Source organism: Aspergillus viridinutans (genome assembly GCF_018404265.1).
Source record: "Aspergillus viridinutans IFM 47045 DNA, scaffold_2, whole genome shotgun sequence".
In the NCBI taxonomy this organism is placed as follows: Eukaryota; Fungi; Ascomycota; class Eurotiomycetes; order Eurotiales; family Aspergillaceae; genus Aspergillus; species Aspergillus viridinutans.
The window spans coordinates 2,552,141-2,575,336 of NW_025091218.1; the positions used below are offsets into that span (position 1 = coordinate 2,552,141).

At 50.7% G+C, this 23,196-nt stretch overlaps 8 protein-coding genes across 8 annotated transcripts; 6 read left to right on the forward strand and 2 right to left on the reverse strand.

The window, feature by feature from the left end:
• Positions 1 to 507: 507 nt before the first annotated feature.
• Aspvir_004399 (uncharacterized protein) lies at positions 508 to 3,013 on the reverse strand (the record flags this gene model as incomplete). The annotated part of the gene is made up of 9 exons (XM_043267627.1): positions 508 to 642; positions 699 to 1,049; positions 1,100 to 1,285; positions 1,339 to 1,376; positions 1,438 to 2,322; positions 2,378 to 2,505; positions 2,561 to 2,709; positions 2,758 to 2,843; positions 2,929 to 3,013. The coding sequence occupies 9 exons, from the start codon at positions 3,011 to 3,013 to the stop codon at positions 508 to 510; spliced, it is 2,043 nt and encodes a 680-aa protein (XP_043123562.1).
• Positions 3,014 to 4,977: 1,964 nt separating this feature from the next.
• Aspvir_004400 (acyl--CoA ligase) lies at positions 4,978 to 7,043 on the forward strand (the record flags this gene model as incomplete). Its single annotated transcript, XM_043267628.1, has 5 exons — positions 4,978 to 5,253; positions 5,321 to 5,701; positions 5,762 to 6,266; positions 6,325 to 6,647; positions 6,714 to 7,043. 5 exons carry the CDS (start codon positions 4,978 to 4,980, stop codon positions 7,041 to 7,043), a joined length of 1,815 nt encoding a protein of 604 aa, XP_043123563.1.
• Positions 7,044 to 7,458: 415 nt separating this feature from the next.
• Positions 7,459 to 9,006, forward strand: Aspvir_004401 (WD40 repeat domain-containing protein; the record flags this gene model as incomplete). Its single annotated transcript, XM_043267629.1, has 1 exon — positions 7,459 to 9,006. The coding sequence occupies one exon, from the start codon at positions 7,459 to 7,461 to the stop codon at positions 9,004 to 9,006; it is 1,548 nt and encodes a 515-aa protein (XP_043123564.1).
• A 474-nt stretch (positions 9,007 to 9,480) lies between these two features.
• On the reverse strand, positions 9,481 to 9,786 carry Aspvir_004402 (NADH dehydrogenase [ubiquinone] 1 beta subcomplex subunit 3; the record flags this gene model as incomplete). The annotated part of the gene is made up of 2 exons (XM_043267630.1): positions 9,481 to 9,637; positions 9,695 to 9,786. 2 exons carry the CDS (start codon positions 9,784 to 9,786, stop codon positions 9,481 to 9,483), a joined length of 249 nt encoding a protein of 82 aa, XP_043123565.1.
• Positions 9,787 to 10,138: 352 nt separating this feature from the next.
• Positions 10,139 to 11,694, forward strand: Aspvir_004403 (CCR4-NOT core DEDD family RNase subunit POP2; the record flags this gene model as incomplete). Its single annotated transcript, XM_043267631.1, has 2 exons — positions 10,139 to 10,639; positions 10,702 to 11,694. 2 exons carry the CDS (start codon positions 10,139 to 10,141, stop codon positions 11,692 to 11,694), a joined length of 1,494 nt encoding a protein of 497 aa, XP_043123566.1.
• A 1,104-nt stretch (positions 11,695 to 12,798) lies between these two features.
• Positions 12,799 to 14,959, forward strand: Aspvir_004404 (peroxisomal copper amine oxidase; the record flags this gene model as incomplete). Its single annotated transcript, XM_043267632.1, has 3 exons — positions 12,799 to 13,252; positions 13,310 to 14,560; positions 14,613 to 14,959. 3 exons carry the CDS (start codon positions 12,799 to 12,801, stop codon positions 14,957 to 14,959), a joined length of 2,052 nt encoding a protein of 683 aa, XP_043123567.1.
• A 1,363-nt stretch (positions 14,960 to 16,322) lies between these two features.
• Positions 16,323 to 16,664, forward strand: Aspvir_004405 (uncharacterized protein; the record flags this gene model as incomplete). The annotated part of the gene is made up of 1 exon (XM_043267633.1): positions 16,323 to 16,664. The coding sequence occupies one exon, from the start codon at positions 16,323 to 16,325 to the stop codon at positions 16,662 to 16,664; it is 342 nt and encodes a 113-aa protein (XP_043123568.1).
• Positions 16,665 to 18,565: 1,901 nt separating this feature from the next.
• Aspvir_004406 (uncharacterized protein) lies at positions 18,566 to 19,022 on the forward strand (the record flags this gene model as incomplete). The annotated part of the gene is made up of 2 exons (XM_043267634.1): positions 18,566 to 18,670; positions 18,807 to 19,022. 2 exons carry the CDS (start codon positions 18,566 to 18,568, stop codon positions 19,020 to 19,022), a joined length of 321 nt encoding a protein of 106 aa, XP_043123569.1.
• Between the last annotated feature and the right edge of the window lie 4,174 nt (positions 19,023 to 23,196).

The following is a 23,196-nucleotide window of genomic DNA, read 5'->3' on the forward strand; positions in this document are numbered from 1 at the left end:
ACTGCTCCGTCAACGGGGAAACCAGACTGAAAACATATAACTCCTGCATCACACCAATATCCCAGTCTACGTCGTGGTTCAAGTTACACGTCGTCAAAGGAACATTACCTTGTGCATAGCCCAGGTAATCCTGCTGCTAGGCTGGATTATAACATAATGTGTCTCTTCCCCTCATGCTCGTATGTTCATGTCGGCAGCTAAATTCAACTTATTCGGAACCGTGAAATCGGCCGTCGGGGAGCTGATCCGAACTAGCATTGGGAGAAAACAGTGGTGAGAATCAACAGCTACCTTAGGTATATAAGTGTCCATAAATGATACATCATAGAGAGCAAAGCATTCAGAGTTGAAACAGGCATCATAATGGCAAATTGGAAAATAAGGCAACAATATCGCGGAAAAATTGCGCATCGGATCGAAATATAACAGCATAAAAAGCAAGGCATTACTCCATATATTGCGAAGATAAAACTTTTATAGCACTGTCTCCCAGAGGTGGGAAGTGCTTCATTTCCCATCGTATACTTGATCAGGTGTCAGTATAAATTCTCCTTTCGGCAAGTGTTCCGGTTCAACGTGGTCTGGTTTTATATAACGAGCGGTCAGAGCGAAGCGTAGCTTCTTGTCTGGAATCACCGCATGCTATCGAAGAATCAGTATTATTTTCTTGATAATGCGCGGCTTTGGAATCCATCTACCTCGTAGTATTTCTGAAGGTTCGCGCCGTGCATGACTACCAAGTCCCCATGGTTGAGCTCCATCTTGATACCTATGGGAGCCTCTCCCCATTTGCCCTTCTGCAAGGCCTTGCGCCGTAGACTGTCATATGTTGTTTGGTCAATCTCACCGTTGGCCAGTTGACTCTTCAGGCTCCGTCGTTCGGCTTCCATTCTGCAACCCACCAATACGGGGTCATCTTTCAAGAGTGTCTTGCTTTTCGACAAGCCGTTGTAGTACTTGTACTTCATTCGAATTGACATGACCGACTTGGCACCCAGGGAAAGCGTGGCAATCGTTGGTCCGAGAGACGACTCCCCATCGTCATGATACTTGTGTGGCATCAGCAACCTGCTAGGCACAGACACGGCATTCAACATACACCAATCTTCATGTCTTCAAAATAACCAAGCATGAGTAGCTCATTTGGCGGAAGAAAGGTGTCTCCACTGCCTGCTACAGCTCGCTCAGTCGCCCACGTCAAACGACCCAAAGCCCGCATGATCTCATCCGGAGCATCATTGAAGGGCCTGGAGTCCACTGAAACAATATATTTGTATGGCATTCCCTTTGAGAAAGTTCAGCGTTGTAAGATGACACAGCACACCATGGGCAACTCACGTAATTCACAGCAAAGTGTGCAGTGAGGGTTCCAGCAACTGAAGATTTGTTGATCAGAAGAACAAGGATGGTCTTAGAGGAGAAAGTTCGCTCGCTTACCAACACTCTGCTGTAATGGATAACGACGCAGCCCGAAGTCAGAAACCTGCAGCTGTCGAAATAGATCGTTTGGCCCGTTGGGACGACTGTTGATTATTCTGTTGGCAACAAAGTGAGTAATGCTGCCTACGCCTGGAATTCGGTAGGTCAGCTTTCTGTACGGAAAAAGTGTCTCATCATCAATGTCTGGTACGGCAAATTTGCAGTCAAAATGACAAGCACGTTTGTTCGGCCCAAGGCTAAAGTCATCAATAACAGATCGTAGAGAAACCGGCTGCACGGTCAGCATTCTCTCGAATGTGCAGCTTGTCTCGCCTTTTTCCGAGATCGGACTGAGCTCATCTGTGCATTTCCAACCATGCCAGTACTTTCTGGATATGCACTTTTGGCAATGTGGGCAGATAATGCCCTTCCACGCAATTCGAGAATAGCTGACGCCTTCTCCGTCTTCTTCTAGCGTTGGTAGCAGGTTGGGTACCAGATCGTGGTGTGGCACTACCTCAGGAGCAGGAGGAGTTCGAGTTCGAAGGAAGTTGAGATAGAACGTAAGGACCACAGGGGGTTCGAACCCGTTGATTGTCCAGAAGCTGTCGCAGGTGGGCTGCAGGCACATCCAGCCTTCATTGTATATACGTGGACTTGCTGTCTGGCAAGCGGCACAATGGTTGATCTCGGCCTGAATCTCAGGGCGCTGATAATATGGAACAGGAGTGGCAGAGCCTTTGGCTGCCCACCAGCTCTTTGTAGAGAGGTTCAGCTTCTCAAAGCGAACTTTGGCCCCCACTTTGCCACCGATCCTCTCGTACCAGACGTTCGTGACCCGAAAGTAATCCATTACGTTGTATCGGTGTGGTAGCTTTCTTCCGAGAAGTGTGTTGCGGTCTCCTAATCATCAAATCAGAGAAGGAAGGGTTACTCTGGCGACAAGAAGAAGATTCACCTATTATAAGGCCCACTGGAACCTTCGAGTCCATACTATTAATGAGACTGCTGACAGCACTGTCCTCGCTGCCTTGATCTCTAACGAGGATGAGGTTGCCCTCTGCATCCTTAGTGCACCCTCCTCCGCTAGTATTGTTAGATACGACACGTACGAATGCCTTGGAATCAGGATTGCACTTACACCCTTGTAACTACCACCTCTTCATCGATGTATGAGCGAATCCCACAGTCAGCGTCCAGCAAGAAACCCCAGCACAGATGGTCACAGTGGTAAGAACCGCCTTGAACAGCGCGAAACCAGGGGAGAGCATCACATAGCTCTGGGCGGCACTTGAAGACCGGTCAGCCAATGTTCCAATGGGCTCTGTGATTACAAACCTCAGCCCATGCGGGAGGCTGGCCATCGACTGGTTCCGTAGCGCCATTTGCTGTCACGATTTGCGGGGCGGCACTAATAGGTGAGACTGGTAAATGTCAGATATATATGTGAACGACCTCGAGGAGGCTGAGAACAGCGCAGCAGGAGGTTGGATGAATTGGACCCGTTACCTGCGGAGCGAACTTTCCGTATGCGACCCGTTCTCACAGACTTGGGCTTGGGTGCCGCAGCTCTCGCCGGCCTGCTTGGGCTCATACTGTATTGCCTTGCAAAATAGGATGTTTTTCACTGCGAGACGGAATGGATCTGGCGTCTATAGGAGGAACTGCATGTAGAATTGCGTCGCTCACTCTCGCTCACTCCAGCTCCTAATGATTCTAGCAGAAACCGTGGGTAGATTGACGTCGTAAATGTATATTTCAGGATGCAAACCTGAAGTGTCTCTGGAATCTTCGAACTTCAATCAGCAGAAATCGAGTATCCCCGAGATAGGTACAATGAGGACAGAGAATTTGAAGCGAGTATATAGGAGATAGTAGCCGGTCAGGCCCAGATCGCAATTGAGAAGACCCTGGACGGAGACGAGAAGCTGGTAGGTATCAAGAAAGCGAAACGGATCGCTTTCCTAAGTCTGTCAAGAGTATATAGTTGATGTTCCCCTCATTGAATTGATAGAATCTGCTAAGCTGCGGCGTGAGGGATAAGAAGATGAGAGAGGAAGACAGAGCTATCCTCTTCCTTGAGATCTTGATCACTGACAGTCACGAGACTGGCGCCTTACCCTGAAGGGAAAGAGGCAGGAGGAAGGTAACTGGTGTTTACACAGTCTTTACTTCACAGGAAGATTAGCAATTGTGAGAGAGTTTTCTCAGCAATGTGACAGAAGTGTAAAAGGTATTGGATATATCTCAGCTCTAATTGACTTTTCTGGATATAGCTATGACAAGATGGTGCTAAAGGGTCTGATCAAGATATAATTGAGGCTGAACGGGCCGAATTAAGGGACGCTTTCGATGAGCTTCGGAAAGAATATGAGGGAAAAAGGGGGCTTTAGTGCAATTAAGAAGTAGTGATCTCTACAGAGCTGTCATTTTCTTTGAAGAGCTTTTCAATTTCAGTTCCATGGAGCTATCATGATCACAGTCCTTGTCATAGACCGCAATGGATTGCTTACCACGGACGTGATGTCTACTAATGCACAACCTTGAGCTCAAGAACCGCTGGTCGAAGTAGGTCGCGGAGAGAAAGAACAGCTCAATGTCAATTTCTATGACCAGAAGGAGAAGGAGTCGTTGAAGTCCATCTGATGACTCCATGCCGACAGAGCATACGGAGTATGACATGACTCAAAGGTATATATCGCGCTTAACATCATAAATGATGTGGGATTCTTGGAAGAACACATTTTTCAACCATGAGCTAGATTTATTCCGAAATTATGACTTGTGCAATACCAAAAGCTAATACTGGTGCTTCTTTTTTGGAAAGGCAAAAAAAAGATAAAAGCCACGACTGCCTCATGTTCTTGTTCTACAAGTTCATAACTGTAGACTGTAGTTGTTAAGGACCTCCTCCGGCCGTGGATCTGTAGATCCGTGAGCTAAACTGTACCTGTGTAGGCTAGTACTAGTTAGTACAAGTTTAATGTAGTTGCTATGGACCCCTTAAAGCCACCGCAATTCCAAGAGGCCAAGTTGGAGACTCCAACTCTGTCCAGATTTTTTGGAGATTTCCCTCGGCTATTTTTCGCCTGTAGACTACGCAGAGTGTTGTTGTTTATGCAGGCTCACGTAGGATCCCTGTATGCTGGCAGAAAAAGGGTCAAATCTGCATGACGTATTTCGAATAATAAATGTAAACCATTACTACTGATAATTGAAGAGGAAAGGTTTTCATCAGCCTCGTGTTCATGCCGATATCTCGTCGGCAGCATAACACGGGAGGCCTCTTGGACCGAAGACACCCAAGTAGCATATAGAAGCTTTCCCCGCAGTGCCACCAAAAGAACCCGAGTCAACTACTTAAGAATGAAGACCTCCCCAACTGCCCAGTTACGACCAAAGCTGCTAACTCGTTGAGGTAGACTAATCAGTAGAGTATAACTAATTATTACCGAAGCCCCCCTGCTTCAGCCTTCAATTCTCTTTTCTTTTTCCTCATCTTCTCTCCCCCCTTCTCCAACATCTCGCAGGTCACGCAGGTTACTGAAGCAGACAACCATGGTATTTCTCCCACCAGCCACGGCGGGCGAACTGGCCCCAATCCCCGATAACATTCCCATCAGCGAATTTATGCTTAATGAGAAATATGGCCGTCACCCTCTTGGCCAATCGAGAGATCCGTACACCTGCGGACTCACGGGGAAATCCTACTCTGTTCCCCAGGTTGCAGAACGCGTCGACCGTCTCTCTCGGGCGCTTGCCAAAGAGTTGAACTGGGCACCTAACAGCGGTACTGAATGGGACAAGACTCTGGCAATTTTCAGCTTGAACACTGTAAGTGATCTGATCTTAGATCGCTCAGGAATCGCCAATATTAATCATGGATTCCTGGCTATTCTAGATTGACACGCTCCCCTTATCCTGGGCTGTCCACCAGCTTGGCGGTGTCGTGTCACCGGCCAATGCGGCATATTCGGCGGCCGAGTTGAAGCATCAGCTGCTTGACTCCAAGGCAAAGGCGTTGTTTACCTGCGCTCCTCTGCTTCCTACATCTCTGGAAGCCGCCGCAATGATCGGCTTCCCGAAGGATCGGATTTATTTGCTGGAAGTACCGGCCCAGGCCGGCGGTGGAAAGGAAGCTGAATCGGGCTTCAAGACCGTGTCTCAATTGATAGAGACAGGAAAATCGCTCCCCAAAGTGGAAAGGTTGAATTGGAGCGCAGGTGAAGGTGCTCGTAGAACCGCTTTCCTGTGTTACTCCAGTGGAACGTCGGGGCTGCCTGTAAGTAATCGAAATCTCACTGTACAACCCGACTACGCTGATCTTTCATTTCGCTTTTAGAAAGGAGTCATGATCTCTCACCGCAATGTCATCGCGAATACCTTGCAGATTACAGCCTCCGAGAAAACATGGCGGGACTCCCTGACTCCAACTGGCGGACCAAGATACACCGATACCGCGCTGGGTCTTCTGCCCTACAGTCACATTTATGCGCTGGTGGTTATATGCCATGCCGGGCCTTTCAGAGGCGATCAAGTCATTGTCCTACCGAAATTCGAGCTCAAATCGTATCTCTCTGCAATTCAAACGTTCAAGATCACGGCCCTCTTTCTGGTAAGTGGCACCAACTCGCGGAGCGAAGATACGATAGAGCAAATGTTGACCGAGTATACCTTTTCTAAGGTCCCTCCAATCATTATTACCATGCTGCGAAACCAGGATGTGTGCTCCAAGTTCGACTTGAGCTCGGTCACGACGTTATTCACAGGCGCAGCACCATTAGGAATGGAGACGGCGGCCGATTTCCAGAAGATTTATCCGAAAGTCACAGTTCGTCAGGGCTACGGTAAGCATTGACTCGAATCAAAGCGCAATGCATTCGGACTCTAACCCCGAAAACGTAGGTCTTACTGAGACGTCGACTGTCGTCTGCTCGACCCATCCCACAGACGTATTCCTCGGCTCATCCGGTATCTTGCTTCCTGGCGTCGAGGCACGCATCATGACACCTGAGGGCAAGGAGGTAACCAGCTACGACACGCCTGGTGAACTCGTCGTGCGCAGCCCAAGTGTGGTTTTGGGTTACTTGAACAATGAGAAAGCTACCAAGGAAACATTCGAGGACGGATGGATGCGCACCGGTGACGAGGCTGTCGTTCGGGTGAGCCCGAAGGGTACGGAACATATCTTCATCGTCGACCGAATCAAGGAGTTGATCAAGGTCAAGGTCTGTCCACCCCCTGAGGTGTATATCTTCGCTAGCACTCAGTTTCGATTGGCTAATACATCATAGGGCCTACAAGTGGCTCCAGCAGAGCTAGAGGCTCATCTGCTCACCCACCCAGCAGTCGCAGACTGCGCCGTGATCGCTATTCCTGACGAGGCCGCTGGTGAAGTGCCCAAGGCCATCGTGGTCAAGTCAGCCTCCGCTGGTAATGACGATGAAGCTATTATCAAATCTATCAAGAAGCATGTGGAGGATCACAAAGCCAGACACAAATGGCTCAAGGGAGGAGTCCGCTTCATCGATGCAATTCCCAAGAGCCCGAGCGGCAAGATTTTGCGCCGAATGCTCCGTGACCAGGAGAAGGAGCTGCGGAGAAAGGCTGGAGCCAAGTTATAGATCATTCAACTAGATTCTGATGTTCTGAGTAGATAATTCCCGAAATATAGCGTGCATATCCTCGTACTATGATATATCTATATAACACAGCAGAGTATACGATTCTTCAGAAGTTCAGTCTGCCCAACAAGAACAGCGAATAGGATGTTTGCATTGTTTGACAGGGGCGCGGGGGAGAAAATGAATTTCTAAGCGGGGTGTTGACTTATCGGACAGATACTGATTGATCAGCAAGGGAAAACATTCGAAGCTCTTCTGTATAGGATTTGGAGAATCTTGTGCATGGCGTCCCGAGAATAAGAGAGCGAAAGACCTCCGGATCACCACCTTTCTCAGAGAGCCTTTTCCTCAACGTTCCGCCCTCGTCAGAGGCCATTTTCTTTTTACTCTTATAAAGCTCTCATCAACCTCCAAAATGTCCACTTCACAAGACCCCCACCGTGAGGCAGATCAAGATGCCTACATCGAGGCCGACGAGGCGGAAGAAATCTTCACTCGCGATGAAGACCAACCCATGGACTCGGACCCCGAGGACGAGGACCAAGCCATGACATACGAGGACCAAGAAATTACATTGCAAAACGACTCTTCAGCTCACTTTGACGGCCACTCAGACTCCGTATTCTGCGTAGCGCAACATCCGGTTTACAACAATATCGTTATCACCGGATCTGGCGACGATACCGCCTACATCTTCGATTCGACGCCTCGCGACGAGCGGCCTGTCCTCCCCCAGAGCTACGAGTCGAATCCGCAACCAAAGGGTGAACGAACGTCGCTGACGCCTATTGCCAAGCTGGAAGGGCACACGGATACCGTCAATGCGGTCGCATTCACCGAACCGAAGGGAGAATACGTCGTGACGGCGGGCTTGGACGGTCGGCTGCGGGCATGGCGCGATAACTCGCCTCAGTTGACGGGACTCTCGTGGGAATTTGTCGCGGAGTCTCAGGAGGTGGAGGAGATCAACTGGGTTGCCGTTTGCCCCTGTCCCAATAACGACGAGGAGAAGCGGAATGTCATCGCTCTTGGTGCAAACGACGGCAGCGCCTGGGTCTTCCGTATTAACCACAACGATTCCGCCGAGCCCATCTCCATGATCCAGACTTTCTTCCAGCACACCGCGTCCTGCACGGCTGGTGCGTGGACTCCCGATGGTAATCTGCTCGCTACCGTCTCCGAAGACGGTAGCTTCTATGTATACGATGTGTGGGGCGCCGCCGCGGCCGCCGGTATTTCCTATTCCGCCGGCACCAGCGCCGTCGTCGGCCTGACCGCCGAGGATCAGCGCTTCGCCGTGGATGGTGGGTTGTACTCCATCGCGATCTCGCCAGGCGGTGGTATTGCTGCTGTTGGAGGAGCCGAGGGCCACATCAAGGTCGTCGGTCTTCCTCGCCTTGTGTCCGCCGGTGGCGCCGCCAAGTCCAAGGCCAAAGGCCCTGCCAACCAAGCCGCAAGTGGCGCCTCCGCTGCCGGTACGATCATGGCCTCGCTGCAGGCTCAAAGCGATGGCATCGAATCGCTCTCTTTCTCCTCCCCACCATTGACCCTTCTCGCCGCTGGCTCGGTCGACGGCTCAATCGCCCTGTTCGATGCCGCGCACCGGTTCGCCGTACGTCGGCATATCAAGGACGCGCACGAGGGCGCCGCGGTCATCAAGGTGGAGTTCCTGCAGACGAACCTGGCCGCTCTCGCCAGTCGCCCCGCTGCTGCGGCTACGCAGGGACGCCCGTGGCTTCTCACCTCCGCCGGCATGGACGGCGTCGTCAGACGTTGGGATGCTCGCGGCGGAACAGCAGCTTCAGCGGAGGGGTTATTGAAAGAGTGGAAGGGCCACTTGGGCCTCGTGGAGAATCCAGAGGGGGAGCAGTCGGGAGGCATTATGGGCTTTGTCCAAGGGTTTGATGGGAAGCGGGTCGTCACCGCTGGTGACGATGGGGTTGCGTTAGTTTTTGAGGAATAACTGGTCTGCGGTAAATAGAGTATTATATGTATAGACGGGAGAGGTAGCAGTTCATGACCCTGAAAAGTTAATGCATTTGACGACTCTAATGCTTCATCCAAGAGAATTCATATTCTCGATTCGCCCGTCCGAATAGTGCGGAAGAAAAGACAACCCTACGACCATAGTAGACCCGCAGAATAGAAGAAAGATCAGCAGTTTTGGTGTAACAGAACAAACAGAATATGTACATCGGTCAAATCAATCATCCCAAGCGCCATCTCTAAGAGCGAGAGCCTCGTCATCGCCAACCCCGCAGCAGCAGCAGTGCAGCCTGTCTTGCCGGCTCATTCAGTCCCACAGCAATGAAGACATTCCTCTCCATGAACCTTTGTAAACATGTCCATCCTTAACCGGGGTATCCGTGCTACTGCCTCGACTTCCATGCATCCCACATTGGGTGTATCCTCCCCATCTCATTCCCGGAAAGCACGCTTAGTGGTGTCCCTCACCGTGGTGGTGCTCGTCCTTGAGGAAGAAGTGCTCGTATACGCAGTAACCGGCGAAGGCGACGCTGGCGATACCGAAGCCCGGGAAGATACGCTTGAAGCGGTTGAAGCGGCTGAAGGGGCCGGTGTATCTCCATGCTTCACTGCGGGGAGAGTTAGTAATTGGTCAATTGGGTAGTGGGTGATTATCGGAATCGTACTATCGGGCCCAGGGATCTCTCTTGGCGTAGACCGAGCGAGGGGAGGCCGCGGCCTTGAATTCGTTGATGTCGAAGCCGGTGGGGTTGGCCATGTTGGGTGATGAGGATGGGAGGAATGTATGCGGATTTGGTGGGTAGAAAGGGGGACGGAGGTGAGAGTGTGTCTCCGAAGTTCCGGAGATTCGCGAGAACAGATGAGAGTAAGGTGATTCTAAATTAGTCTCCACCGAGGAGGAACGGGGAGAAGTTGAAGCTGTACAGGAACGAGAGAACAGGGCTTGGCACTCGGGCAGTGCGCTAAGCCGGATTCGGCGACGAGAGCTTGTCCGCCTTTGTGGTCTTGCGGCAGCGAGGAATCTCCAGCGCGAAACTGGAACCCCCATCGATTCCAACTCCTCTTGAATATCAGATGCCTGGCTACAACCCCGCGCTGCAGACGACAATATGCCACCTCCTGTCGGCAGATACGGGCCTTCTGGCCTGAGCGGTCCTTATACACATTTACAACAAGCGCATCTCCAACAACAGCAACAGCAACAGCAGCAAGCTCAACATCATCCGGCCCACGCCCAGTCGGCCAACACGGCGCTCCCTCCTCCCTCCCTTGGCGGCCACCCCGGTTTTGCGGCCGGCAACCCGAACACTAACATCAATCCTTTTACATTATCAGGGACAGGGATTGCGAACGGCATGTCTGTCGCCGGGTTTACGGGGGCTGGTGATGGAGGGGGCTCTGGTTTGGCGAGCCACGCGGCCCAGATCGGTTTCGCGAGAGGGGCACAGATGCAGCAACAGCAATTACTTCAGACTCACGATGGCCGGTTATCTCTCGAGACGAAAGCGGGCGGCGTGAAGACTCGGATACGGGATGTATGGAAACACAATCTGGCCCAGGAGATGGCCGTGTTACGGCAGTTGGTCGAGAAGTATCCTTACATCAGCATGGTATGGCTGCCCTGGGATGGAAACGATCTGACTAGAAGCCGAAGTACTGATGCCTCGCACAGGATACCGAGTTTCCTGGCATTGTCGCTCGTCCCATCGGTTCATTTACAAATAAAGCCGATTATCACTACCAGACCCTTCGATGCAACGTTGACCTCTTGAAAATGATCCAACTCGGCATCACCTTGTTCTCGGCCGACGGGGAAGTCCCTCCGCCCAATGCTACAGATGCAAATGGACAGCCATTGGGAAACAGCCTGGTACCCGCTCCGTGCACATGGCAGTTCAACTTCCGCTTTTCATTAGAGAACGACATGTATGCGCAGGAATCGACAGCCATGCTTGCCAAGGCCGGTATTGACTTCAATATGCACGAAAAGAATGGAATCGATCCTTTCGAGTTTGGAGCCCTTCTGATCAGTTCTGGACTCGTCCTACTCGACGATGTACACTGGGTTTCGTTCCATTCCGGCTACGATTTCGGCTACCTAATGAAGATCATGTTGTGCCAACCTCTGCCAGAGAACGAGGAGGATTTCCACACACTTCTCAAGATTTTCTTCCCGTCGTTATATGACATCAAATACTTGATGAAACATGCAGGACGCAATCAAGCTGTCAACGATTCGCCGCTGACTCCAGCCGCCGTGCAGATCTTGACGAGCCTGGGCCAAAAGTCCGGTCTTCAGGACATTGCGGACGAGCTCGGTGTGAAGCGGGTCGGCATTGCGCATCAGGCAGGGTCTGACTCACTCGTCACGGGCGAGATCTACTGGAAGATGCGTCAGCTGATCTTCAATGGCAAGATCGATGAGGCTAAGTACTCGGGGCAAATCTGGGGTCTGAACGGCCAAATGCCAGCACTGACATATCACATGCAACCTCATCAAACACCGAATCTCAACGGAGCCACTATCTACTCGGCAGCCGGGACACCGAGCACACCCAATACCGGTCGTCAAACTCCTCAACATCACGGTGTTAATTTAGGTGGTGCACTGACTCCTGGTGGTGCAGGTGGGGTCTTGGGGGCGTTTCAAACAGGGAAGGCATGAGCTTTGTTTCATCGGGTCCATACTTTGCTTCTCTTGTTGTAAGGTGTTAGATCAGGGTAAGGTTCGGAGGGAGTTTATGACATGCTTTTGCATTTGGTTTCTCCTTGGGCCTCGTTTGTCCTGTATAGGCTTCTTCCTGTTGTCTCCTGTCCTTCGGACAATGCTTTGGGTGCGTTGACCGGCGTCCACCTTTCCTCTTCCCCTTTCCTCATGGTTCATCGCAGTATGTGATGGCTTTCGCTTTGGTGGTGGGACATGGATTTGATACGATATGATGGATGTACATAGCTTTGTGGCACAGCTTGTGCTATCTCATTGTTATTTCTTTTTTTGCATTTTCTTCCGTTATTCGACTGTCTCGGTTCATCATCAGGGTCTGTGACTTCCCTGCCTCTAGTCTGCGTTGGCAGTATTCAAGGATGGTGTATTCGGTGTTTTGGTGGCGCGAATGAATCATATTAAGCTCCAGTGTCCTTGTCTCTTTGGTTCCCAAACGCTCTAGGTCCACGATCACGATTCCGGGGACAGTTTGAGCTAAAATCCCTGTCCTTGATTAATGCGCAATTGCAACGGTGGCACACGTAGCTTGGTGTGAGCTTGGCTCTGCAGGCAGTACCTTATCCGAAGCAAGGCCCCAAGATCTCCGCGAGGCCATTGGTACGCATTTCTCACCGTATCCACGATAATTGAGAACACTATTAGCAAATGCATCCGATACGATCCAGCGACGAGATACCCCGCTCTCTGAACGAAGCTACATACTGCAACTCGACTCGAGATGGAAGCACCAAGACAAGCATCCCATTACCGCTTTGGGTCGAGCTGCACCACATTGCACGCTATGCCCGATCAGGAAACGAGATCCGGGCCTCTTATCGGGTTGATAGCAGCCATCATCTACCTATCCAGTGGTCAAGTATGAGGTCTTAATGCAATCATGCAGTCATGATTCCGGTTTATATTTTGCTTCGTCCCCTGCTGGGGAGGATCTTTGTTTTAAGTGCTTCAGTCAAGCATCTTTGCAACAGCCATATCTTATCTGAGGATATTGACAATAGCCATATTCTTTTGTTTTCATCCTGAACATCCTCATTGTGATATAGTATGGTTCTTGAGCGCCTTCAGCAGCTGACCTACCAGGTCGGCGCCTCTTCACCTCCACCTCATCCCTTTGACCCCCTGTCAACAAAAGAAATCGACACGGCAGTTGCCATTATCCGCAAGGAACATGGCAAGGTCAATTTCAACGCAGTGACTCTGTATGAGCCTCGGAAGGCGGAGATGATGGCCTGGCTCGCAGATCCCAAGAATGCGCCTCGACCAGCGCGTGCTGCCGATGTCGTTGTAATCGCGCCTGGTGGTAAGATCTACGATGGCATTGTCGATCTGGATCAGAAGAAGATCGTCTCGTGGAAGCATACACCAGGTGTGCAGCCGCTTATCACGATGGAGGATTTGCAGGAGGTTGAGCATATTGCTCGGAAGGATCCCAAGGTTATTGAGCAGTGTGGGATTCTTGGGATCCCCAAGGAGGATATGCACAAGGTTTACTGCGATCGTGAGTTACTATTCTGTGATTTGACTTGCTGATTGAGAGTTTCTGATTGTGGTATAGCTTGGACGATTGGCTACGATGAGCGCTTTGGTAGCGACGTCCGTCTGCAGCAGGCGCTGATGTACTACCGGCCCCATGTCGATGACTCCCAGTACACATTTCCTCTGGATTTTTGTCCGATCTACAATGCGGAGACCCAGGAGATCATCCACATCGATATCCCACCAGTACGACGACCCATCAGTAGGGCCCCGGCAAACAACTACCACCCAGCGGCAATTGAGCAGGATGGCGGCTACCGGACAGACATTAAGCCAATCCATATCACTCAGCCGGAGGGTGTGTCTTTCAAGCTGGACGGACGCACCATCCAGTGGCAGAATTGGAGTATCCACGTTGGCTTCAACTACCGTGAAGGCATTGTGCTCAATAACATCACTTTCAATGACAAAGGAAATGTTCGACCAGTCTTCTATCGTCTCTCCTTGGCGGAAATGGTTGTTCCATACGGTAACCCCGAGCATCCGCATCAGCGCAAACACGCATTCGATCTAGGCGAGTACGGCGGTGGATACATGACCAACAGCCTGTCGCTTGGATGTGACTGCAAGGGTGCTATCCACTACATGGACGCCGCCTTTGTCAACCGTGCAGGTGCCAGCACCATCGTAAAGAACGCCATTTGCATTCACGAGGAAGATGCCGGTATACTTTTCAAGCACACCGACTTTCGGGACGACTCCATCATCGTCACCCGTGGACGCAAGCTGATCATCTCACACATTTTCACCGCCGCCAACTACGAGTACTGCGTTTACTGGATCTTCCACCAAGACGGTACCGTTCAGCTTGATATTAAACTAACTGGTATCCTTAACACCTACGCCATGAACCCCGGTGAGGACACCAAGGGCTGGGGTACCGAGGTCTACCCCGGCGTCAACGCCCATAACCACCAGCACTTATTCTGTTTGCGTATCGACTCCAACATTGACGGTCCAAACAACACTGTCTTCCAGGTGGACGCAGAGCGAGGCCCCGGAGAGGTCGGGAGTGCGGAGAACAAGTACGGCAACGCCTTTTACGCCAAGAAGACCAAATTCACCACGCCACTGGAGGCCATGTCGGATTACAACGGCGCCACCTCCAGAACATGGGAGATGGCAAACACAAACAAGCTGAACCCCCATAGCAAGAAGCCCGTCTGCTACAAGCTCGTAAGCCGGGAGGTTCCCTCACTTCTTCCCAAGGAGGGCGGGTTGGTCTGGAAGCGCGCCGGCTTTGCCAGACACGCTGTGCACGTCACCAAATGTAAGTATCCCTTGCGTCTTTGTATGTCAGTCAAACTAATAGTCTATGTCAGACTCCGATGACCAGGTCCACCCTGCAGGACGCCATGTCCCGCAGACTTCCGGTGAGCCCTCTGAAGGCCTGCCAGCATGGATTGAATCAGCGGGCCCCAACTGCTCAATTGACAACACGGATATTGTCCTCTGGCACACGTTCGGTCTCACTCACTTCCCGTCTCCTGAAGACTATCCTATCATGCCTGCGGAGCCAATGACGGTGCTCCTCCGCCCGCGAAACTTCTTCGCTCGCAATCCGGCGTTGGATGTCCCTCCTAGCTACGCCAGGACTCCTTCGCAGATAGCCGCGGGAGCAAATGCATGTTCCTGCAAGAAGAGTGATGGGTCCAGCGTCCAGGTCTGATGTATGATTTGTCAAACGCTATGGTGGTTCGGTTGATCGTTTGCATTGCAGGGATGTCTGTTTGCCGGCTTTGAGCGTCTTTCGTCTGACTTTTTTGCACTTGTTTCTTGTATATACCATGGTCCATTACAACTGAGTTTATTATTTATGCTCATGCAGATGAGGTGATGTTATTGGTTCAATCTTAGGATGTAGCCACCCGGTCATGCTATTCACTCCCAAGAGATATCCGGGCAAACAAGCAGAGTGAATACGTCTTCAGACAGTTTGTACGGAGGAGACTATTGAATGAGATCCTAGGCCATTCACTGCTGTGTATTCACTGCACCTTGGTCGCAGCCTTCGCTGGCATAAATATTCCCTCTGCTACCCTCTTCTCCATCGCTCATCTCACACCTCTTCCATCCATCTCCCTTGCTATATACTTTACAGTCATCAGTTATGTTCCGCGATGATGGCTTGCCTATGGATCTCCTTCATCTTTGATCTTGCAAACCTTCTGATTTGATTGCCTTGCAGAGTGGTCAGATTCTATATTGGTCTTCCTAGTTCGTACAACCATGAATTCGTTTCAATTGAGATCCGTCTCCATCCGTTCACCAGTCTCAATGCCTGCACCTCAACCCGTACGGCCTGGCGTTTGGTCAGCCATCTCGTCGTCGCCCCTATCCGAAGACTTGAGCAACTTCGTCACCTTCCTCAAATCACAGTTCAGGCGTCTCAAAGCCTAAGCGGAGGGCTTACCTTTTCCCAGGCATTACTTTTGGATAATGTTAACCAGGGAACTGCTAATCTTGGTGACCGCGAGGAACATCCAACCATGTGATTGGTAGGACGAGCGAAACAGGGCAAAAAGAGTGCGTGATCTCGTAGGGAGATTGGAAAATTGTCATTTCATCTCGTTGATATAGTTTTTCGCACACCTCCAGAGCAGTTATCGAAAATGGCCACCACTATCCAAATGCCTCCCCTGAAGGGGGATATTGCCGTCAACGGCAACTACTTTATGATCGGATTCTTTATTTGTTGCGGCCTGTACATCCTCTCCCAGGATCTGATCGAGCTACCCAGAATGGAGGTCAGGATCGAGGGCCCCGAGAAAGACCCCGGACTATACGGAGAAGCAACTCATCTGGAGACGTATCCTCCGTTGCGAAATTAGGTATATTTCCTTGATTTGCGGCAGAGCTCGGGCTATGCGCATCAATAGACGGTAAATTCCACCGCCACGGTTGATGTTGGTAATAGATACTAACTCTTTCTGTCACAGTTACTCAACGTCGCATGTCCTCCCTTTCCCTCACGACGGAAGCCGGGAACAGTACATCACTGCTATCCAGACGCATCATAAAACATCTTCATAATGGCTCAGTTAAACCTTACTGATGACCAGAAGAGCATTCTCTGGTCTCCTCTGCCAACGTTGCGTGTAGTTCCAGGCCATCACACAACTCATCCCAGCGACTCCACGTTTACATTGCGACCCGACCAACTCACACAGTATGAGGTTTGGTCCTTAGCTTTCAACGACCCCAGACGGCGCCCGGAAAAGACACCTCAAGGCCAAGGCCAGGTCAAAGTCAAGCTAACCAGAGGCTTGTCCCGTCGTGAGGGAGACAATGTTGCAGTACAACTTGCCCGATACATGGACGATCTCAAGTTCCTCAATGGAACGTATGGTCCTGTGTGGTCTCTCATGACATGATCAGGGGACCACAATCAGGGTATTCCTTCTGGAAAGGAATGTGCTATGTGGATTGCCTCACTTGCTGACATGGATTCCTCACGTTTGTAATTCTTTGGGTTTCTTCTGAGATGATGGGTATTTACTCCTTTGAACTGCCGTATGGCTAGGGCTAATATGACAGCGACGGGTCAAGTCAGTGCAGTCGACGACTATAACTGCGCATACGGATTCTACTCCACGTACGAATCTGCTGTGTTGCCTGACGATACCAAAGTCTTTCCCCAAAACGCCAGGTATGCATTCACATTCTCGTCGAGTGCACTGCAATGACGCTTAGTCGATATCTAGGTCAAACCCTGGTATTGGAATAAAGTTTGGCTGCTATCGGGAAATCACTTTTCGATAGACTCCGTTGCGCCAGATGTCCAGTGGTCATTGTGTCTCAATAACATCGCATGCATCCTCGTCTTTCAAAATTTCCTTCTGACTTCTCATACGAAGGGAAAATGACAAATGATTCATCTGTGAAATCAATCACACTGAGTCCAGTGTTTTCTCACAAACTCCTCGAATGGCTCAAGCTCAAAGCCGACGATGTCGAATTCAGAAATGAAATGGACCTTATTGGGCTTGATTTGAGCGATGGGGAGGTGGTGATCAACCCTACGACATATTCAAGATCCAATGCCCGCAACGTTGCGGTAGTTATGGATCTAATGGATTCTTGACAGTTACCAGTTAATACGCTGTACTCTACACACCGCTTGAGTTTATAGGACCTCTCCGCCATCGGCCTTATTTTGGAGTCGCACGACCACAGACTGGTGTCGCTTGTCCTGGGCGTTCTAACTTTGAACATCACCAGTAGATGCTCACCAAGCCGAAATAGTGGCAAACAAATCGATTTACAACGAAGCTGGTTCCAGCAGCCACAAGGGAAAGACTATCCCCATACACTTTACGAGGATTGTCAAAAATGGCGCATTTGCCGCATTGCTCGCGTCGCTGGTTGGTTCGAAGCCTGGGGGCTGCCTTACGATGATCAAAGAAGATCTCAAGACAAGAGGTTATGGGGAGTATGCACCCAAGCCGAAACACTTTCAAAACGCTAGTAACGGTCTTTGGCTAATGCTTTATGGCAGCTGCTCGTACGACGCCTGCAGAGAACTTCCCGTATCTCGCTGCTAGCATAAACAGCTCTGTCAAGTTGCTCTCCGCAAAGCTAGGGAGGGCTCATTACTACAATAACGCCTGAACCTTACCCTGAGCCCTAGCCTTCGGGTACTGACTGCAGACGAAGGGATTCGGGCTTTCCGGGGACGGGTAAACCTTTGATGGAAATCGCCGCTGTTTGCCGTCTGGGCATTCATGTCATCTACACCACTCCCACGCACTTCGCAGTGATGCGGCTTTTGAGACTGCTGATAAGTTTATGCATCTAACTCATATGTCTATGGACATCTTGCTTGGTTACAGGCCAGTTTCGGAAGCTAGGGCTTTCCAAACCCACGGAAAGGAGACAAGAAAGATAGAAGAATGGAGATATCATTCGTCTGCAAGAGAAATGGCGAATCTGTGCTGCCACAATACCTTTATATCGACAACGGAAGTCATTTCACAGGAGAAGAATTCACGTCATACCTCATCAAGAAGGGGGTTAAACATATCACCGCCCCTGTCACTGCCCTTGGTCAGTCGGATTCATTGAACGGATTGTGCGCATGACCATCGAACAGCTTCGGACAACAGTCTATTCTCCCACAGACTTCAACAACTGGTTGGTGCCCTTCTATGGACCCTTCTCAGTCAGCACGCACTAACTGTTACTTGGACTTCTAGTCGTCTCATGACCTCGCAGGACAGACATGAAATGTACGTGACGTTGCGTCGTGGCACCAAGATTACCTGGCAAAAACGCCATGACTACGAGAGCTCCCCTCGCGGCTAGAAGCCGCATGGACTACGGTGTTGCCCTTGGACATGCACGATGCAATGAGATTATGGCAGAAAGACGCGCAAGTGCGGTAATTAAGGCGTACACTGGCTGCTGGAATTTTTCCAGCTCAGCTGGCCGGTGTAGTTTTGATAGAATCTTCTGTGAGTACCCCTTTCCTTGATTGTGTAGTCGCTGTCGTGTCACAATAGCTGACAGGTAGATAGTCTGGAGATGAGATTCTCACCATCAATAACCCTCGAGTCCGTTGGCGCGTTGTTGTCTCATCTAAGAGCCCTACTGCTAGTCCGCCTCAGCAAACCAGTTCTGCGTCAGCAACCTCCCAGGGAGGCGCGGAGTTTCCGCCCTCTGTGAAGGAAGAGATAGCGGCCATTGACAAGTTCACTGCCATCCAGGGCCTGGATGATGAGGACAGCAACTAGTTCCGGTATTTAGTCATTCGAAATCAAAGACCGCGAGTTGGCCAGCGTCTGCGCCTGCTATCGCCTTGTGCCCAACCAGAAGTGTACGCGGTGCCAGCGTCTGCACAAGGTATGCAAGCAATCCGCACGCATGGAACCCGGAATGTCCCAACCGTCGCTTACTTCATCCAGGTTAGAGAACATATTGCCCCTCGTGACCACAACTCCCAAATGATGTTCAAATACGGCCTACTGAGTGGCTCCGACTCGGGCGTCGACTTATTGTCTTCTGGGGAGTACAACACCCATCTGCAGTCGCTAATCATTTACGTCATCTCCCTTCGAAGATTCTCATGATGATTGACTCTGCTTGTACTGCCTATACGGATGATAGTCCATATTCGAGCACACGAGTTCAGTTATCAGATGGAGACGTCTCTTGTTGTCCGATTGTTCGCGCGAACCAGGCGTCTAGGGTGATTATCAATCAGCCCGTCTGGTACCTACCAGGGAAACGATGGGGTCGGGGTTGGAGGGAGAAAGCTTTCCGGGAACGTTTGTCAGTCTACACGCCGTGCGTGGAAAACGACATAAGGCTCACCGTTCGTGGGCGCGCGCTATGGGTCTGTTGTGCCTTTGTATCCCATAGGCACATCAAAGTCTCCTTTCCATCAAGTCCTGTTTCCACCGAGTCATCTCACTGGGGCGCGAAAACGATTGACCCGGGCAGTTGTGCATATCCCTCGTGCAATCGGAGAGTGTGAGTGCCATAACTTTGACAGGCTGAGACGAACGACAGTCCGGTGTCAAGACCCGGATTACTGCTCTGAAGCGAAAGCAGGACCGATCTGTGTAGTTTGTATCTGAGAAACCTACTAGGTCGTGAGGAAGATAGCTTCACAATTTGGCGTTCCAAAGGCTTTTGTTTGAACATAGTCGGGGAAGGTGAGTTATTACCACTTCTTCTCTCGCAAGGCAAAACCTAACTTAGGGCAGGCGAGTGCTTACCTGGCGAACAACCATCAGCCGCGGAAGTTTTCAAGTCATCCTCACTCCTGAGGGGAAGGGAGCAGCACGCATGCAGCAATCCTGCTCTTTGTTCTCGAGCAGGGAACTCTACAAGTTGTCCTTGGCAACACTACGCCCTCTTCTCTCACGTTCGAATTTGAACTCGTTTTTGGCCGGTATCAAGATTCATGGATGGGAAGACTTCTATGCAGGCCTTGCTCACCAATCTCAGGCAACGAGTGTATGATAGCAAGCAAATTCCGATGTACTTCGAGGTCGGTTGATTTGCTGCATAATATTGCAAAGGAACGTCAGTCCCGGCTCCCAATTGACTCCGTCCTCAGCTTCCTTTACTTCGACAGCCGTCACCGGGACATACACGACCATGAAACGGCTCGGGCAAGAATCGGGAGATTGGATTGAAAACTGTCAAGTGCAAATTTTCTCCGAAGATAGCTGCCATGGTGCTTGGCGGAGATACATGGCAACTCCAGCCCACAGTTCACACAGCGAAAGAACAACTGGGATGGAAAGAGTTTAGTTACTCGTAGAATCGACATACGGAAAATTCGAAAAGTGGCAGCTCGTGCCGCCGAATGTTCCAAGGCCTGTCACATGAACCTACATCCACCAGCGCAGGGCAAAGGTGCTTATGTCTTCAGCAATTGCCCAGCCAGACCTTCTCGAACTACCCTCATTACTGAGAACACCATGGAGCTTTGCGGAACAGCTCAAAATCTCGAGCGTCAGATTGGGGTTCTCAGGGCTCCAAGTTTTCCAAGATCTACACCCTGGTATCATCGTGTGCGGGCAAGTCGCCTTGCATCTCACAGCGACTCTGGTCCCGAAGAGGCATGGCATTGGGATCGGGTGCGGGATTCCCATATAAGACGTTCGTTCAGAACCTCGAAGGCAGTGCTCCACGCCTTGCCGGCACCTGGATGCTCGTTGCTCCAATTGATTTGTGCCAAAGAACATCGCGAGCTTCGCCGCTTCCCATATGTGATCTGGGATCCCCAGGGTCTCGAGCAGCGTGAGCACTCAGGGCTCCTTTCCAGGCGCCTCTGCAAGATGATGAGAGTAAGGTGCACAGCCGCTGGGTCATGAACTACCAGCATGGTGGATACAAGAGGAGAGATAGGTACCTATGTACCTGCTGGCCTGAGACCTGTTTTTTCTTCTCGCTAGTGGGGCTGTCTTTGTTTGTGGCCTAAAAATTTCCCCCTTCTCTTCGACTTCTCATTCATTGGAACCTAGATTCCAATCATTGAAGCCTTTCCACCATGGCGAAACATCCGTGTGTGAATTACGATGGTCACACCTTACGCCGCCCAACTAGAAAGATTCGCCAGACTTTCTTCCGAATGGTGCATTTGGGGATCCCCAGTCCAGAAGATGTTCTAAATGTGTCAACTACGGACTCGATGTGCAGGGCAAAGAGTCAAGGCTCGCGGCCTGTACGGAATTCCTTCTTTAACTGGCTTAAGATTGCTTTGAACTGAACATGTAGCTTCTTGTGGCTCTCGAGATGTTCTCTTCTTCTCTTTGGTTTTCTAATTGTTGTTCCACATTCGCTTATCCTACCACGGTTTGTGGTTGACATGAGAAAAGTCAACCCCAAATTACTGATGAAGACATACCCACTTCTCCGACAAGAGGAAGTACTGGAAAGGTATACAAATTTTACTGCTTGGGTTTGCATCACTGCCGTCTAAGAGCAATCGCATGCCACCGCCTCCTCGGCCATCAAGCAGCAAAAATAGCGCTGTCGTATCTGGCTCCTTTCCAGACCACGTCAAGACAAAAATAAGGAGAATGGGTGACGAATGTTGGTCTTGCGGATCAATAAAGATACAGATTGCCCATGTACTTGGGAAAGCGGATGGAGCAGTATGGTTTTCATAACTAACATGACAAGTGCCTTATCACTAATAAAGGTTTTTAGCAGAACGAGGCCTAATCAACTTTGACCCACTTTCAATGATGAATGCTGTCGGGCTATGCTACAATTGCCATGCATATTATAATGATGCATTGGACCCAATGTTTTTCTTCGTGCCCAGTGATCTGGATTTCTTTATCCGGTTTGAACTAAGGGACAGGATTCGAGCAGGCTTCCTATTGGCACTGAGCGACGAGGAGTGAACGTCTTCGAGAATCTCCGTCGGGATTGCGACCTTGTGTGTCTCACATGGTGTGTGGATTTAATCTTCCCTGGTTATTCAAACTAATACGTATCTAGGAATGACTGTAGCCGATGGAACACGCCTGCTTCGACTCGGGGCAAGGCGAATCGCAGGACGCAGTTCGGCAACATGGGCCACACAGGGTAAATGGAGAGGTCAACGGAATCTGGAACTCAATATTGAACCGGGTTTTTGACCCGGTCGATGGGTTCATCACGCGCCCCAGGCCATGCACATGCAATACCGGGGAGAGATGGGATTCTCTGACTTCCATTCCATGAGAGTAGCCGGAGGGACTCGCCGGTCCTTCCTAATCACTCAATGCAAGTCGGGGGAATGGAAGGCCCAGGACACAGTGGGAACAATGGGCAGACCCGAACGCAACTCGCCATGTCGCAGAGCTCTTTTCCATAACGAAGGTTGCAGTGGTGCCCACAATTCGACAGCAGAACAGGCACTTGAAGCTGGAAAGCTCGAAGACCAGTGACACACAGAAGAGCCCACAGCTCCCACTCACTGCCGAGATAAAACGTCTAGTCGAGCGTTCGTACGTCGACAATTCGAGGAAGCCGATACCGCATTCGAGGATTTTTGGGATCGCCTGAAGACATGCGTACTGTCGTGAAGAGGGACACATCATAGATCAGTGCCCTACCTGTCCTGTCTGTCAAACCTGCCATCAGAAAGGCCATAAATCCGATGGCCCTGAGAGAAGGAATCGTTATCAGGAAATAGTTGAAAGCCCTACACCGCGAAGGCATCGAGGTGCAAGGTCCGTATTTCAATACATCCTCTACCACGTGAGTCTCAGAGCTCAAAGACAGGCCATCGAGCTTCTACGCTCGACGGCGGAAGAAGAGTATGAGCTCTGTCGAGATATGGGTCAACAGGTAATGCTGCACAAGGAGGTGACGATGCCAAAGTGGCCTGGTTTGGAAGGCAGTTGGCCCAGGTGCAGAGATACCTCAGCATGCAACATGCGTCAAACACAGTGTGGAAGG